The sequence below is a fragment of the Tachysurus fulvidraco genome, chromosome 14 (assembly GCF_022655615.1).
Source record: "Tachysurus fulvidraco isolate hzauxx_2018 chromosome 14, HZAU_PFXX_2.0, whole genome shotgun sequence".
Lineage (NCBI taxonomy): Eukaryota > Metazoa > Chordata > Actinopteri > Siluriformes > Bagridae > Tachysurus > Tachysurus fulvidraco.
Genome location: NC_062531.1, coordinates 20,563,240 through 20,581,158, shown reverse-complemented (window position 1 = coordinate 20,581,158; position 17,919 = coordinate 20,563,240). Strand labels below are relative to the sequence as shown.

Sequence of the window (17,919 nt, the reverse complement as noted above, 5' to 3'; positions counted from 1 at the left end):
GAGAATAACCTGTCTATAAATCTCTCAAGGTGTTTAAAACCTAATGCATCCTCTGGGACCGAAAATGGTGCTCAGTGAAGTGAAGTGAAGACGATTCCCTCAAGTGAGTTCCTGTATTAAAATATGTCTTTGCGTATTCCATCTAAAAGGTCTGAGTGTCTTTCTCTAACTTCTTCCAACACCATATACAGACCGCCGGTCATCTACTCTAAATATCACTCTAAACGATCCCTCTTTCACTGCCCGAAGGTGCCGTGACAAGGCAAACGTTCTATTGAGGAAATGTCTCATTTACAAAGTTTAATGATCTAGAAGAGGTGACGATATTAAAATTAGACCTGTAGAAGACACTTACGGGCTCAAACGCTGTGTGCTTCAGAACATTTATTTTACATTACAGTAATCATTAGACTCATTAAACCTGAAAAATCACCTCTGGGAAACACTAGTGGCTTTATGTTCAATAAAACAAATTGCATCCAGTTTGTTCACGGACGTCATCCGCCTGAAAAACAGAGTTAAGAGGTCTATCCAGCTTAATACGCTCAATTACTGATTTACTTGATAGCCACAAAATAAATGGACTACATTTTTAAATGCTGTCTTTTAGTCCCTTCCCACTATATTCTACATCACACTTGGGCAAATGTGCTATTACAGGAAGGATAAGTAAGGTAGGGAGTTACTTTAAAAAGCAAAGCAATTATAATTCAAATGAAGACAACCAATTATCCATTTAAATGAACACGATAAAACAGTATAATTAACTACAACAGAAAAAGAAAACAGACTGACTAAGCTGTTTCAAAATGAAAAAAAAAAGAGCAATAAATTATTTTGTCCTTATTCTTTGTTTACATTTATACATCTATAGCTAGTTATTTTATTTACGTGTAGCTAACTAATTAAAACGAACCAATCACGAAGACTGGACACACAGGAATCCGCTTCAGCTATGAAGGTTTTTTGTTTTTGTTTTTTTTAAAGCAGCACTGGTACGAAGTTCATGTTGTGTTGAAATATTCTGTCATCTATCTGTATCTTCTCAGAAAAACCAGGCGATGAGGCTGAAATTTCTCTCGGCACAGCGGACACTCCGTCTGTGGTCACAGATGACAGAAACGAGCATTTATTTTATATTCAAACGCAAATGTTTCCTCTATCCACAATGATAAAATGTTAGGCTTTTGCTTTTGCGCAAATCAAACCGGACTATGCATTAGTAAGGTTCATAGCGATGAACGTTACCTTTGTGTTGCACCACTCTGTGATACACTCCCAGCAGAACAGATGGCCACAGGGGGTTGTTGTGGAGTGTCTCCTCTCCTCCAAGCACAAAATACAGCGAGAAGATCGAGAGGACGAAGCCTCCTGTGGACTAAAGTGATGAATAAGGGGAAGAAATAAAAAATAAATAAAAAAACAAAAAAACATCCATGAGATAAAGAAATCCATGTGAAGAGAAAAAAATGCAGTTAACACAGTGGGACGAGTAATGAGTGCGATTTATAATTAGCGTCTTCCGCCGGTGTTACGAGTTTTATTTATTAATTTATTACAGCGTTCTCTAATGGAAAAAAACTAAATATGCAAACTAATTACGTGAGGCATTTGTTTTATACCACAGTGCTGTTGAATGCTTGATTCCGATTGGTCAGGAGGTGGAGATTAATACTCTATAGTAGGACAGCGTGTAAGGTTTCTATTAATGAGCTCTTTCAAATCTCCTGCTGTTTTCTGTAGCTTCTGCAGCGTGTACAGGGACTTGCTTTGTGGAAGCTTCATAAACTGGGACAATTTCTGTGAGGAACATGAGCGTGTGATGATTCTTATAAATATATGAAAGGTTAAAGACTTTTAGCATTTAAGGATGGAGTCTCTGGTTGTCTGGACGTTTTTTCCCCCCACCGGTAACATGACGGTGATGATCTACTATACAATTAAAGGTTAAAATGTATAGTGTCAGGGGTTTCCCGCAGAAAATTTGCTAGTTAAGGCGGTAGAGTTGGGCTGGTGGGTGGGGTCCCGGGGGGCGCGGATTCTTTGTGAGATAGACCACAGACTCTGTACTACATTTAACAATTATTAAAAACAGGCACGTGCAACCTTGCTAGCAGGTGAAGAACTCAAACAACAAAATCACCGGCTAACTTACTTTAAATTTGCAAGAACTATAGACTAATACAATAACAGGCTTAAATAAACCCAAAACATAAGTCCACTTACAGTTCTCACGAACAAGCGTATTATCAACTGGCTAGTTATCCTTCAGACAGTGACGGACCACATCTTTCTCTCATTTTGGCCGTGTGGCCCGCTCGTGGTGTGAAGCGCGTCCGCACTATTCTCCGAGATGCACTTGACGGCCTTTTGTGCAGTGGAATTTATTTTAATTTTTTTTGGACGACCTAGTTAAGGCGGTAGGGTTTCCCAGCTTAGGCGGGCCGCCCGAACTGCTAAGTGCTGCGGGAAACCCTGGTGTCTAGATTTGTAATCATTGGCAATTTGCTGTTTGCTGAGAAAGAACACTTCTGTGTGTACTGTTACAGGAAAATAATCAATGCTGCATCACGTGGAGCCGCTTCACAGCACCACATGGGTGATTATTGTACTAGTACATCATTGTGTGGGTCACATAAAAACAGTGTAGCCAGTGAAAAAGATTTAAAAGTGACTTAATGTATAATCTACAGAGGAACACACGAACACCGAGTCAGTATCTGGTATCAGTCATTAATGATATATAAATAAAATGTTAAGGTTCCATGTAGCAGAGGTCCCACCTCGAGGGCAGATTTCTGTGCCGTGTCCACTCGTGTCTGGCACGTTGCCTCTGTCTCAGGCTGTTAAACTGCAGAACAAGTGTGATGGCCAGCTGCAACAGTGACACACACCCTAAAAGCCGGTAGCTGGTCCGGATGCCTTTATCATCCAAGGCCATTCTCTGCACTCTGAGCTGAAAACGAGGTAAAATCTGTAACGTTAATTAAAACCCTTACCCAAGAGTTGTTCTGCTGAATGAGTTGCACAATAACTACTTGATTTACTGAGTGTCTCTAGATGTACTGTGCATTTTATGGTAATAGTGCATGGTGTATAAAATAATTGGGAGAAATAAAAACGTGAACTGACAAACGTTGTGAGCTTCTCAGTGCTGCGGAGAAATTAGTCAGCTTCTTTATGTTATGCAAACAGATTAGAAGCCTCACTCACATAGCCAACGCCTGATGTCCTTTTGGCCAGGTGATAAAATGCACCATTGATGTAGAACAGAGCCACATGCACCCGGTGCAAAATGGTGATCCCCTGCTGCACTGCCATGACCACAGGCTTTAAAGATTTCCTCTGCTGACTATTCAGCACTCTCACTGCCCTCTGAATCCATGCCTTTATATATGACATTGGGCTCCAGGTTAATACCGTGTCTCGCTGTGCATTCTGGGAATCCCAATCCTCCACCTCCAGCTCATGTTCGATACAGACCAGAAGTTTGTCCAGGATGTACGGTACAAAGGTGTGGAGCAGAACGAGAGCCAGCCTGCGTGTCCGTGAAGGAATCCTGCGTTTGGTTGGATCGACCTGGATAATGTTGACGTACTCTTCACCTAATGTCTGATATCCTGTTGTTGACATACTTCATGTTACTCTAAGATTCACAGTAAGGATTATGATACAGTGACTTAATGATAATAATTGTACCTGACATAGTTGTTAGTGAATAATAGGCAAGATCTGATAGGACTTCTAGTTCTTTCCTCCACTGCAGCCATCGTCTTGATCCTGCATGGAAAAGATTCACACAGAATACAGGTTCCCAACCCTGTTCCTGAAGAATTTTGGTGTTTTCTCTGCTCTGATACACTGATTCAACTGCTGGTGACTAGTTTAGACATGATGCTGTTCTACACTGCAGTCATTGAAACTGTCCTGTGCACATCCAACACCATCTGGTTTGGTGCAACAACAAAAGAGGACAGAAACAGACTGCAACGCATGCTTAAAACAGCATAAAAAATTATTGGTGCTCCCCTGCTCACTCCCCAGGACTTGTACGACACAAAAACCAGAAACCGGGCAGGAAAAATCACTTCTGCCCCTTCGCACCCTGGACACAACATCTTTCAGCTCCTCCCTTCTGGCAGGCGCTACAGAGCTTTGTTTACCAAAACTGCCAGACACAGGAACAGTTTCTTTCCCCAGGCTCCTCATCACCCTGATTAACAACTCACCATGATTATATTCCCTGCTTCATATCGGGCAAGTCGTGGCCTAATGGTTAGAGAGTCTGACTCGTAATCCTAAGGTTGTGGGTCCGAGTCTCGGTCCGGCCACGACTGAGGTGCCCTTGAGCGAGACACCGAACCTCCCAACTGCTCCCCGGGCGCTGCAGCATAAATGGCTGCCCACTGCTCTGGGTGTGTGTGTGCACTTTGGATGGGTTAAATGCAGAGAATGAATTCTGGGTATGGGTCGCCGTATGTCACATGACTATTATATCTATAGGTACTGCATTACCAGAACTGTCAGTCACCACATCATCTGTATATGTTACACACTACTGCTGCAGTATATTGTACAAAAAGCATAATATTGCCCAATACTGTTATTTGCACTACCATGCACTTCTCACACTTTATGTACATAACTGATCAGCCATATATACTGTATTCATATTTAATACTCATACCGTCTATACTGTATCACATCATCTGTATTGTCTTGTCTTATATAGTATAGTTTTATTTATGTCTGTCTTGTCTTGTCCAAGCTAAATGTATAGTATAATGTTATTTATGTCTGTCTTGTCTTGTCCAAGCTCAATGTATAGTATAGTGTTATTTATGTCTGTCTTGTCTTGTCCAAGCTCAATGTATAGTATAGTGTTATTTATGTCTGTCTTGTCTTGTCCAAGCTCAATGTATAGTATAGTGTTATTTATGTCTGTCTTGTCTTGTCCAAGCTCAATGTATAGTATTAGTATGGTGTTATTTATGTCTGTCTTGTCTTGTCCAAGCTCAATGTATAGTATAGTGTTATTTATGTCTGTCTTGTCTTGTCCAAGCTCAATGTATAGTATAGTGTTATTTATGTCTGTCTTGTCTTGTCCAAGCTCAATGTATAGTATAGTGTTATTTATGTCTGTCTTGTCTTGTCCAAGCTCAATGTATAGTATAGTGTTATTTATGTCTGTCTTGTCTTGTCCAAGCTCAATGTATAGTATAGTGTTATTTATGTCTGTCTTGTCTTGTCCAAGCTCAATGTATAGTATAGTGTTATTTATGTCTGTCTTGTCTTGTCCAAGCTCAATGTATAGTATAGTGTTATTTATGTCTGTCTTGTCTTGTCCAAGCTCAATGTATAGTATAGTGTTATTTATGTCTGTCTTGTCTTGTCCAAGCTCAATGTATAGTATAGTGTTATTTATGTCTGTCTTGTCTTGTCCAAGCTCAATGTATAGTATAGTGTTATTTATGTCTGTCTTGTCCAAGCTCAATGTATAGTATAGTGTTATTTATGTCTGTACTTTTAAGAGTCACAAACAGCTGGAACCAAATTCCTTGTGTGTGTCAACAAACATGGCCAATAATCCTGGTTCTGAACCATGTGGAACCTACCAGCAAGAGTCTGGAAAGCGTCGTTGGTGTTATTTCTCAGACTAGTTTGATAATATTCGTCCTTCTGTGAGGAGCGGATCAGCTGCGGCTGATTAGCGGGAACAAGCGACATTATGGAGTTTGAATAAGTTTAAAGCAGCTCCTTTAGCATGTTGCTTTAGCCTGTCACCAAAAAACCGTAAGCAAGCTTGTTAGGAAACCTACACAAATTGAGAGATCTATCTATCTTTCTTTCTTTCTTGCATTTAGCAAACCTGAAAAAAAAAAAGAAAACAAAAAACAATAGTAAACAAGGCGCTAACACTTAACGCTTGTTATTGTGCACATGAGTTGCACACCTTTCACTTCCGTGTTAGTCACGTGCACTCAGGGACGCATGTCTATTGGTTGCTTAGACTCTTCTTATGATATGTGTGTTAGTCACAAGGGTTGCCAGATCTATGATTTCTATCCGTGAAATAGGGTGAAGTGATTTAAGTTTAATTGCTGAATTGTTATTTAGGAAAATGACGAAAGTATAAAATTAAACACGGCAGAGGTGTTAAACAAATAGTCCAACACGACAGCAATGTGTTTATGCCTCTCGTACCTCATGAACACGAAAATTACAATTAAAATGTATTAAGGGAGGTCTTGCTAGCTCCTTTCATCATGTATGCTATTACAGCTATATACAGCTATTCACTTACCAACCTTTCTTATTTTCTGTCTTGAAGTTAATAAGACAAAAAAATAAAGAAATAAAATAAATAAAAATGCAGCTGGTCACGGTATCGATTACCTAAAAAGTGCCACCGAACAAACAAATGCCAAATATAAAATATATAAATATATGTATCATACTCAAATATACTTCACAGTATCAATGACAATACATATTGTTTCTAAAGTAACTATTAAAACAACTAATAACTAAAATAACAACTAACTAACTAACTAACTAACTAACTAGTAATGTCTTTAATATCTATTTTCTATTACACCTTGAATATTTGAAGTGTCTGAATTAATTAATCTATAATTAATCAGTAATGAATTTATAAGTAATGAATGAATCATTACTATAAGCAATAATGCATTAAAGGGAGAGCATTAAAGTTGAACATTCAACATACAATGCAGAAGTGTAACACTAGTTTAATCAAATATATTGTATAATCACGTATTACTTATCTTAATTACCACTGTGTTTGTTTTTGGAGTAGTTTCATATGATTATTTGGGAAAGCTTCCCTATGTCTTCCTCTTTAATGCATTGTTTCTCTTTATAACTATCACTGTAAACTCCATGGCTGGAAGTAGCAATTTTCACACATTACTGAGTAAAAAGCTTTGTAGAGAGTCTACATAGACAGACCCTGGAGCTATCTATCATGTTTTTTATCATCTATCCCTAGCCTAAGTGGCAGAACCAGTTTTCAGTTTTGTTGCTCTTCGGATTCACCCAGATCCATCAGCACTACTAAAATCCTTCTCCACATTGGTTTTGGTGAAGAATTCCTGTGCTCGACAGATGTCGACTATGCTAAGGCAAGTCTTGTTTGATTAAAGACTTACCAGAGTCTATTGGCTCACAGTGGATGTCAAGAAAGTATGGCCACTGTTTACACTTGAGGAGAGGCAGAGTTTTTTTTTAAACTAGAATATACATGAGATCTCTTGCAGTGAGAAGTTAAATAGTGAACAGGTTAACTAAGGAAAACAACAGAAGTTGGATTTCAATTGATACGAACTACAAAATACCTGCTGAGGTATGTTTTTTTTGTTCTTTTTCTTTTTACTTTTTACATTTTTGGTTTCAATTTTGTACTAGATGCTTACAGTCCTGGTAGCAGACAAGCACTACTTTTTTTTCTTTTTACATGCTTCTTTATCTACAGGTTTACTAAATTTAAAACTTCAGTACAGCTATATCAAGCTGCCATGTTAGCGAAGGGAGTGACACTGGTTTGGCCATTTTTGACCAAAGTAAGTCTATCAAAGAAAAAAAAAAGAAAAAAGAAAAAGAAAAAACGACGGATGTTACTTTTTAATTAGATTGGAAAAACTTTTACACAGTGTGTCATTTTGTTGGTGAACACACAATCCTTCTGTATATGATTTACAGCCCAAACTGGTTTTAATTAGAGGGAAAGTGCAAACTCATTCTTCCATGTTCACAGTTCCATGTTTTGTATGACTGCAGTAATATCATAGGGAGGTACAGGCAGGACTTTGTCCTGTCGACAGACACTAAAAGCGCTTCAATCCTTGATCTATTTCCCTTTAAAACGTCTTTTAATTTTATTACATTTACGGTGGTACAAACTGCATGAGAAATCCTGTTTGAATGTGTACTGCAAACTCTATGTTCTCTAAAGAGGCTGCGGGGAACAGCGTCATATGCTGGATGACAACTAGGTATGAAATAGTGGAGCTAGAAGACGTCTTAGCAGCTGGTGAGAAGCGAAGCCGGTAGAATCGATCGTCTGCCATTTTTTTGTCTTGAGTAATCTTCTACACAAGATTTTAGCACCTTTCCCATGTGCTCCTGTTCTCTGCGCCCCACCCCGTTGCCCGCCCCTCTCTTGTGAAGACTCTTTTGCCTTTACTTGTCCGGTGTTGACACAGTTGTTACCCCATAAGGGAACACCCACTGTGGACAAAGAACTTTCAGATGACTTCAGCTTCCTTTACCTGAAACGTGGAACATAGTATGGTACATTTTATATTCATGGAAATCAAAAAGCATATTCAGTGCAAAAGGAGTGGAATAGCCTGAGGAGTGTGTGTTTCACTATCACTATTACACATTCACTCTGGGATTTACCGGTGCCTGCCCCAGGAAGACTGCCTCTTGTGTCTCAAAAAGGTAAAGTGATCTGATATCCTATGATTTTTCTTTTTATATCAAGATATTGTGAAGTGATAACATGAATGTCCAGGCGTATCTGTGGAGCTGGATCTCTGATGGTTTGGGTTTTGACTGTAGGGGCTTTACTGCTCTGAAACTCTATATCCCTTACCTGTAAGCACACAGAGAAAAGAGAAAGAGAATAACAAGGAGAGCTTTCAGGTGAGCGAACTCTCAATGGATCAGAAGTTTTCCTTTTCGTTTTTTGTTTACTTTTAAAGTTTCTTCCATTCTGTAATGAACTGGCAGTGATTGTTTCTCCCAGGAACAGTTCTTTGGGCCAAACTGAATCAGGCACCCGTTTCTGACAGGAACAGAGCTTCAGGCCAAACTACGACTCTGGCACCCATAAATTAGACGTTAACTCATGTACTTAGACATGAAACATCCCTCCAATTATGTCATTTTAAAAGTGTACAGCAAACAAAGTGTTTACTTAAATCTCTACAGACAGAATAGAATTTTAGATACCTTTCTTTGAAATCTAGCTTGTGAGCTTCTAAAAAATAAAATAAAGTAAAATAAAATAAAATAAAATCAGGTTTTGAATTAGCCTATGAATGACAGTGTTTTTTTTTTTTTTTTTTTTTGTCTTGAAGCCTGCATTGTGAGGTGCAACATGAACCGGTTGGTTGAAAGGTAATGAAAAGGCTTATTGTGTTGGCTTCTCTGTGTGCCAGCGAATGACTCGGAGTTACAGAGAAAACTCCAGGTTGCCAGCTGGTGAACTTCTAGTGCGATGGAAAGCCTTTAAGAAAGAGATATTTGCTAAAAATGTAGGTGAACCTGCACCTTTAAGTGTTCTTAAGTATCAAGTAATCTCTTATCATAATCTCTGATTACAGCTCACCCATGGTATTACCTGGGAATGGGCTCAATATGACTCAATACGGATGATAAGTATGACATGCTTTGAACTGAATTAGTCGTATGTTGAACGATGTGTGAGCGACGTAGGTTTGTTGCCTCATGAGAGAAAATTAGGAATGCTTAAAAGAGAAAATGTGCAGCTTCACGTGTTTCCTTTGCGTTTTCCACATGACCTTAATGGTGGTAAAACAACGGAAGTGATATTTTTGTTACATAATCGAGTACGGCAGCTTCGATTGTTGAATAGCTGCTAATGTTTAACTGTACACTATAAACATTGGTAGAAAATTGTCACACATACAATCTTCCACACCTCTTTAAGTGTGTTATGTGGTTGGCAGAGTATGCCAAGACAAATCTTCCTTTCTGTCATTTCTAACCTCACTCAAAAGGAGAGATTTGTTGTAGCTGTGTATTCACTGAACAATACACAGTAGGATAAGCTAAAAGTGTAAGCAGTTAAACAGGAAATTTGTTTCTATTCAAATGATATTTCTGCATACTTCTTTTTCAGATATTTCTGCATACACTATCTTCTAAAATGCACCCATTTAACTATCCTTTTCTAAAATAACAGCTGCTATAATTTACTATAGCTGCATGGGAATGAGGGGTTGGAAACTTTTGCATATCTGTCAGCAGCAGATGAGTAGAAGACACAAAAGGCTTTGTTTCAGGTTTAGAGGGAGATTTTGTACAGAGGCAGGTGAGAGCAAGGTTCAAACGAGGATCATTGTGTTTCCTCGTGCCAGCTCACCTTACATCGAAACACAATGCACAGCGAATTAAGATACCTCCATTTCACACTTTCTGCAAAGAAATGTAGTGCAACCATCAAGATCTGCTTTCCATTTGTGTTGTTTTTCAAAAAAGTTTCTTTTTAGTGGTGTCAAACATCTCCTCACTTTCTTTACTGCTCAGTGAAGCAATAATGAGTTCTTCAGAAAGCTTGAGTTTTAAATGAGCATGATCTGTAAGGCCTGGAAGTGCAAATGGGATTTGGTTAAATTGTTTAATATTAGTATATAATTTATATCCTGGTTTTAGTTCACAATTTGAAGTTGAACATCAGACATATTTGTCATACTTTGCTGGGTAGGGGGATGGTTAGATGGTTAGGGTTGATGTTTTTGTTTCCTCTGAGAGTATCCAGGTGTTGTGTTTGCTAACATGTCTCCTCGTGTGGCCCTCAGGTCTAAACTTGTCCTGTCACAACAGTGTCCCATTGTTCGGCAGGATGGAAGTGGCTGAGTTTATGTTTTGACTCAGCCAGAAAAGCGATCATCTGTGATATGTTGTGTAATGGAACTGAAATTGTTGTACTCTAGACTTTTGATCCATAATACATATGATTGATACATACTGGTTGTATAAAACAGCGTGTGTGTGTGTGTGTTTGTGTGTGTGTGTGTGTTTGGGAGTGAAATTGGTGGTGGGGGTGTGTGGGGGTGGGGATATCTGACTGGAGAAGGAGACTTCACCTTTTTTCTCGGAAGACTGAAATCCCCAACCTGTGAAAGAGGGACAGGTTTCATTAAATTGTCACTCACATATCAATTTTTACAATGCTCTGCACATGCTCTCTAATCCTCTCTGGAAAGAAGGAATTCCCTCAAAGACAGGGACAAGTGTGCAATTTGAGGCAATTAGACACTGTTTTTTAGTTATACGACCAGACCAGACCAGTGTTTCTTAAGTGTTCTCAGATCTTACACTGGTGGAATTTATGTGAAACTTCAAAACAGAACAAAAGTTAATAGTAAAATAGTTTATTAAAGAACTTTAAAATGAAATGTCTAAACACCCACTGAGCAAGCAAATAATAGTAACCTTAGGAAGAACAGATAGGAGTTCATCTTCCTGCTGTTTAGCATTAGATTATATAGTCTAATAATTCTCTTTTTAAAATGATACCCATAACAGCTTACTCATTGGTCATCGTCAGCAGTCATTTAATTAACGAATAGCATGGCAGGAGCTTATAGACTTCAGCAGGTGAGCAGGTGATAGTGGAGGTAGGAGCTTCTGTATTTCAGGATGACAGGAATACTGGAAATGAAAGTGGATAGGATCAGGAGCTTGTAGATGTCAGGAAATAAATAAAAGTGTTTAGCATTGCTGAGTTACGATCTAAATTAAAATAAAAAGGTGATGCCAGGAATGCACCAGCCTTTCTTATGATGTGGAGTTTATCACAAATAAGCAATTTAGTAGTTTTGTGGCATGATACATTTCTCATAGTTTTGTTCATGATACATTTTGCAAAAGAAGGCCATCTACCCCTAGTCATTAATCAGATATGAAGGGCATTAGACAGGCAAGCAGCCCAAGAACAACAAAGAACCCCTCAGCACTGCATGGTGGTGGCAGCATCATGTTTTGGAGCCAAATACAGGGTAGTGCTTGTAGAAAACCATTTCCAGTTCACAAGAGACTTGAAACTGCTGCAGAGATTCACCTTCCAGCAGCCAAAATTCATACCAAGAACCTGAATGTGCTCAAATGTTCCATTCAAAACCCAGACCAACTGCAGTCCATTAACAGCCTCCATTGCATATTATACAGCTTGATCAATTTTGCAACAAAGAATAGCATGAAATATGATACAGATGCACAACACTACAACACTGATAGAGCCATATCCCAGAAGTCTTGCAGATGTAATTGCATTGGGTTTTAAAAAATATTGGTAAATATTGGGGGTTGTGCAATCCTATACAGCAAACAAATGTGTGTTTTTTATTTATTTTTTGCAGTAATTAATAAACCTTTGTGTCACAATAAAAACTATTTTCTTTCAAGCATTTTCTTGACATATGTCAATCAAATACAAAACCTTGGTCAAACTATTGTCAAAACAGAACTACTGTCATTTGTCTTCAGGTGCTGACTTGCTCCAGCTTGTCCTAGCCTTGGCCATTTGCCTGGAAGCTGAAAATTCAGTGGAAACAGCTGGGAAGGATTTCCAGATAACCTCACCCTATCACCCTCATCAGCCCGTCAGCCCCAACCAGTCATCCTGAAACCTACAGACATTTAACAACTGCAGGCTCCATGAGAACATCTGCTGAAAGTCCAGTGAACGGTCGACTTCTGTCTGGCTGGAGATTTTGACAGTCTGAAAGTCCATTCTGTCTACGGTATAACATTTTATGGAGATCTTCAGTTAACGTTGTCTGAAAGCAGTGATACAGGATCATAAAGTAGTTGGATACATACTTTTTTTGTACACTCGTGCCCTTAAACATCCTTCTCCAACTTGAGATTTCCTTCTTCAAAAATGGATACAGTGTCTTTGAATACATCCCTGCAGTCTGGAGGACACAGCATGGGCACTGAGTCTCCAAGTCTATCAATGAAATCATGGGGCTTCACAAATGACAGTGATTCTTGCCGGAGCCAACACTGGAACTTCTTCTTGGCCGCTAACTTCATTCGTGTTGGTAAGTCAGTGTCAGTATATTAATAAGCATGTGCTGTGGCTCTTTTTTATGATCATTGAAAAATGAAATTATACAACAATGTTTCTGTCCATGTTTGGTACTATGAGATCTTGTTCCTCAATGAGTTTTAGCTTTTACCTTGGAGCTTATGGCTAGTTATTTGGTATCGGTTTTCATACACAGAGGTTAAAAGACGGCAAAGGGCAGCTGTTGTTTACACTGTTGTGGTCGAAACCTGAATCATCGTCACAATGTCTCAGTATTTTAGAAGAAATATCTACTTTGTATTTGAAGCTTGTAGAATGAAGATCTCTCACAGATAATAATTAGCAATTTCAGAGGGCAACTTGTTGATTTTGTCATACAGGACATCCTGGTTTTCAAGCTTGCTAGATTCAGGATTCAAGATGAATTCGGATCACATGCTCTTTACTTTATGCACTGCAGAATTTCAAAGTGCGTGTCTGCGTGTGTGTGTGTGTGTGTGTGTGTGTAGAGTCGGTATACTATAGAAAAGGTAGTAAATGATGACCTATTATAACGTTCTCCATCTTTGCAGTAATGATATTTTTTTTGTAGATTATTTCCTGAAATATGTTGCCATTGGTTATATCAGTTGTGTGCAGAGGCAAAATACTTTATTACTTCAGTTTTACTATTCAAACTACAAAATGCAGTCCAGGGCATTGCCTTGAATACCCTTGAATGTTTATTGACGCACCATTTGAATTGAAATAACCTACAGCTATAGTAGAGGCACACAAATCCCCAAGGTTATATCCTATTGTTTATGGAATGTTCCATAAAAATCTGTCATTTTAAGTAAATACAGTGGAATTTTGCCATTAGGGATTCCTCTAAGGAATTATGCTGAAGTATACAATGAGAGAACACAAAACACACAACCTTCCAATAACCTGCCTCTGCACACAACTGGACTGCATTTTGTAGTTTGAATAGTAAAACTGAAGTAATAAAGTATTTTATAAAGAAAAGCCTGGAAAAAAGAGAGAATTGCGGCAGATAGTGTGTGAGAATAACTGTTAGGTGTAGTTATCAGAATTTATATTCATGTAATGTTTCGAATTTTATGCTCTGAGAGAAAAAAAAACTAACGCCAGATACTTTTGAGAAAGAAAAAAATAATAATAACATGAGCTGTGCTGATCTCATGGCAAATCAAGACAACCACAAGCTCTTGATAAACGCTAAGTGGTATGCCAAAATGATAATAATACCAATGATGTACTGACAAACCTGTTGTCTCATTACCAATGACACCAGTGACAAACTGTATTTTATGTCAGAATCCCTGGGATGTAGTTGAAGCATTTATGACTGTGAGGATATAATTAAATACCGCCTCAGTATTACAGAAACCTAATGAGAAACCTGCTATGTAGATTACATGGGTCTGGCTTTGAGATTAGTGTCCGTAGATGAAAACTACGCCATTAACATCTTGCTATCTATACAGTGTATATGTAACCAACAAAATGGCCAGATTTTTACCTGATCTGTGTCCTCTGTGTATTGGTTGGAAAGTGTTAGCATGCTAGTGAGTGAAACAATTTACATGCTGCAGGTCAGCACCCGCCAAGCTTGATATCTAAAACCACTATATATCAAATTTACAGAGTTTTCAACACGACTGGGTAAAACCCCACAAAACAGATAAAACGGGTGACTACCATCTATCATTCGCTAGCATCCCTTCATGTTAGAGGATAAATAAATGCATTAGCTGTTCAGCAGGATACATATAAATCTCCAACCTGATTCAGTCCTAATATAATTTCTCTCTCTCTCTCTCTCTCTCTCTCTCTCTCTCTCTCTCTCTCTCTCTCTCTCTCTCTCTCTCTCTCTCTCTCTCTCTCTTTGTGCCTAAAGCTGGAACATATTGTGTACATGTTAGGGTTAGGGTTAGGGTTAGTAATGTAGTATGTGATAATGGGTGACATATAAGATGGTGTATTATTAGAACAGTTTGAAATACTGATACATTTTATTTTGCCATTATTAGCAGTTTTTTGTTTAACACTCCTTGCCTGATTTCATTCTGTGAATCATTTTGTACACACTGTCCTGCATGAGTTGCAAGGTTTCAGCTGAGAATCAAAGCAAATTAAAGTCACGAAAAAGCCTTCTCAAAGGGTCATGCATATATGTGGCCTAAGGGTTCCATTTAGGTACTACAAAGAGCAGAAAAGGAAAATTGAGATAAAATTTGCATTAGAAAGGAACTACTGTACTGTTTGTTGTTGAGAAAAGCAAGCCCAGGTTAAACATGGGAATTTAGCATGCTAGCATCTCTCTCTCTCTCTCTTTCTCTCTCTCTCTCTCTCTCTCTTTTTTTTTTTTTTTTACATAATATTGTATTTGGATTTATTTTATAGTAATAACCTCATTAGACATAAGGCTTTGTTGTTTAAAGACTAGGATGGAATAATATATTGGTTCTGTTCAAAGTGAGGTAGTTTTGAGCCCTGATACAATCCTACGAGTTTTATTTCATGCTATCTGTATAATCACTAAATATTGTAATAGAAATAGTAATGCAATGCATTATATTAATAATTTTTTGGTCTTAAATCTTCTATAAGGAGTAAAAGTCCCATTCATTACATGACTTTTTTTTAGCTAGCTTCATGCCTCACATCTGTACATTCTAACTGGGTTTATCACTACACAAAGAGACCTTCTAATACCCCTTTAATCTCCCATCTGCTGTGTTGGCGGGCTTTCCTGTTTGATTTTCGAGGCCATAATTGAATGACTTCAAACTTGCATTAGTCTCGCCCACAACGTGCCACAACAGCCCAGAAAGACAAGCTACGACCGTGTCTAAAACTACATCCCTCATACTACCATCGAATCAACCGTCTCGTAATTATGAGTCATTCGCACCAACCAACTTTCTTTTATAAACACTGAGTAAGAGAGTAAGAGTTAGAATTCGTTATCAGACCCTTAGATAGAGATCAACAGCTACACAAATACAGTCTTGTTTAGTATACACCTAAATGAGCGCCAAGTCATAGGTATAAAGCTGCCCTGGTTAGTGTTTGAGTAAGTAGTAGATTATTTAAATTCTTGCTGCATGATGCTATATTCATTCTGTTCATTTTATGGACTATTAAATCTGTTGCTTAATTTTGCATCCTGTTTAGTACGGTTGTAAGCATTTTTGTTTCTGTGTGTATGAAAAGCACAGAGCTCATTTATCTGCACCTGCCAAGGGAATAATTACAGCACATCTGTTTGCTACACACTCGTAGATACCCTGAGACATTTGCTTTTAGAAAGCAGCCCATCGGCTGAATCCCAAACCGTTCCTTACTGGACCTAAAGTGCACTACACTGGATATTAAAGAAACAGAGGCTGCTGCATTTCTGATGTAATGCACTAATATGCTGAGTTGGGAACCAGCTGGGATTTGCTTACTTGAAATTTTTGGTGTGTTTGAGGTCAAGGGTCAGGGAAAAAAGCCTATGATTGGGTTAAAAGGGAAGGGAAGCCATATAAGGTTCAGAGAAAAGGGTAAGCAGTTGTCTGGACAATCCATTTAGAGGCGTCTGTGTGCTGAGTTGCTATCAGTGAAGCGGTTGGCTCAAGAGTTAATGTGATTGGAGAATGTGTTTCACACCTTTTAGAGCAGCTTTGCCAACAGGAGAAAGACAGTGTCTGCTTGGTAAAAATATACAGCTTGGGAATATGTATACTATTCTTTGACTGTGTATAGCATCTAAATAATCTCTAGAAACGTTATTTCAAGCACATTTTTCAAGCGAAATTTCTAGTTGTTTCATTAATGTTATAGCTATATGTCATCTTTACTTATTAAAAGAACAAGTAGTTGGAAAGTAGTAAATAATTCCAACTTGGGCCTAATGTGTTAATAGAAAGCAGTAATGCAGGTAACAGATAATGTTTAGGAGGAAATTATGTTTAAAATGATGTACATTTTATAGTTAATGTGACCGTGGTGTGATCTGACCAAGCTGGTGTGATCTGTTTCCCAGTAGAGGGCAGAATTTGTGCAGTTTCTTACTATCAGGTTCACCAAATATACCATTAACATTACTTATTATACAACAGGTGAAGGTACAGTCAGTTTGGAAATATTTACACTGGATGATTTGCTCTGTGTGTGTGTGTGTGTGTGTGTGTGTGTGTGTGTGTGTGTGTTGATGATCTGACAGTTTTAACCTTATGGAGACTTTTGGCTGGTCCAAACAAGTAAAATTGTCAGTGGAAGGTGTGCGTGTGTGTGTGTGTGTGTGTGTGTGTGTGTGTGTGTGTGTGTGTGTGTGTGTGTGTGTGTGTGTGTGTGTGTCTGTGTGTGTGTGTCAGTGTGTGTGTGTGAGACCGAACACTATATTACTCCTCCTTAATAAGTATTGTATCATTCAGTAAGTCATTAGATTCACAATTATGGAGTAAATTGAAATCAAAGCCAGTTTTTGAATAATTAAATTGTCAGCATTTTATGAACTATCCCACACATACGTTTATTGACACTCCGTTGTTAGTATTTGCACTAGTATTTGTTCTTAACTGTGCACTATCCTTATGGGGGGATTCAAAGCTTTGAAGCTGATTAAAATATATACAATTTTCCCTTTTTAAAAAAAAAATTATTTATTTATTTATTTATTTATTTATTTATTTATTTATTTATTTATTTGCTTTTTTAAAAATTTATTTATTTTATTTATTTATTTGTTTGTTTGTTTGGTTTTTTGTTGGTTTGTTTATTTATTACTTTTTTCCCCCCAAGTCAAAGAAAAGCAAATGAAGAATAATTTGCATGTCTTCCGGGGAATTTGTGAACCCATTCTGCTGCACCACATTCTTTCATCTCCCTGCACATCTGCTTGTTTCTGCTGAATTATCCTCACACCAATTTTTTGCTTATTACTTTGTGAAACACAGAGGAGCATCTGCTTCCAGAAATAAAAAATAAAAAAAAAATCATTCCTTGACAGAAACAATCTCTGTTCCTAAATGAAACGGCTAATTATTTCTCCATGTCCTAATATATCTGACTTTATATCCCCAAAGCCTGGAGTTTAATCCAAATAAAGCCCCTGTGCT

At 38.1% G+C, this 17,919-nt stretch overlaps 2 protein-coding genes across 4 annotated transcripts in view; one reads left to right on the top strand and one right to left on the bottom strand.

Moving 5' to 3' along the window:
• Positions 1-369: 369 nt before the first annotated feature.
• On the bottom strand, positions 370-5,980 carry pex10 (peroxisomal biogenesis factor 10). Its single transcript, XM_027166719.2, has 6 exons — positions 5,616-5,980; positions 3,700-3,780; positions 3,214-3,620; positions 2,784-2,956; positions 1,249-1,378; positions 370-1,100 (listed from the first exon to the last, which is right to left on the bottom strand). The coding sequence occupies exons 1-6, from the start codon at positions 5,725-5,727 to the stop codon at positions 1,032-1,034; spliced, it is 972 nt and encodes a 323-aa protein (XP_027022520.1). The 5' UTR covers positions 5,728-5,980; the 3' UTR covers positions 370-1,031.
• A 1,841-nt stretch (positions 5,981-7,821) lies between these two features.
• plch2a (phospholipase C, eta 2a) overlaps positions 7,822-17,919 on the top strand; it is a 124,904-nt gene continuing 114,806 nt past the window's right edge. For all 3 annotated transcript variants that reach the window (XM_027167196.2, XM_027167195.2, XM_027167199.2), the window contains exons 1-2: positions 7,822-8,466; positions 12,262-12,821. In XM_027167196.2, the coding sequence (XP_027022997.2) occupies positions 12,659-12,821 (163 nt within the window). In that variant the 5' untranslated portion in view covers positions 7,822-8,466; positions 12,262-12,658. The remainder of the gene's footprint in view (positions 8,467-12,261; positions 12,822-17,919) is intronic.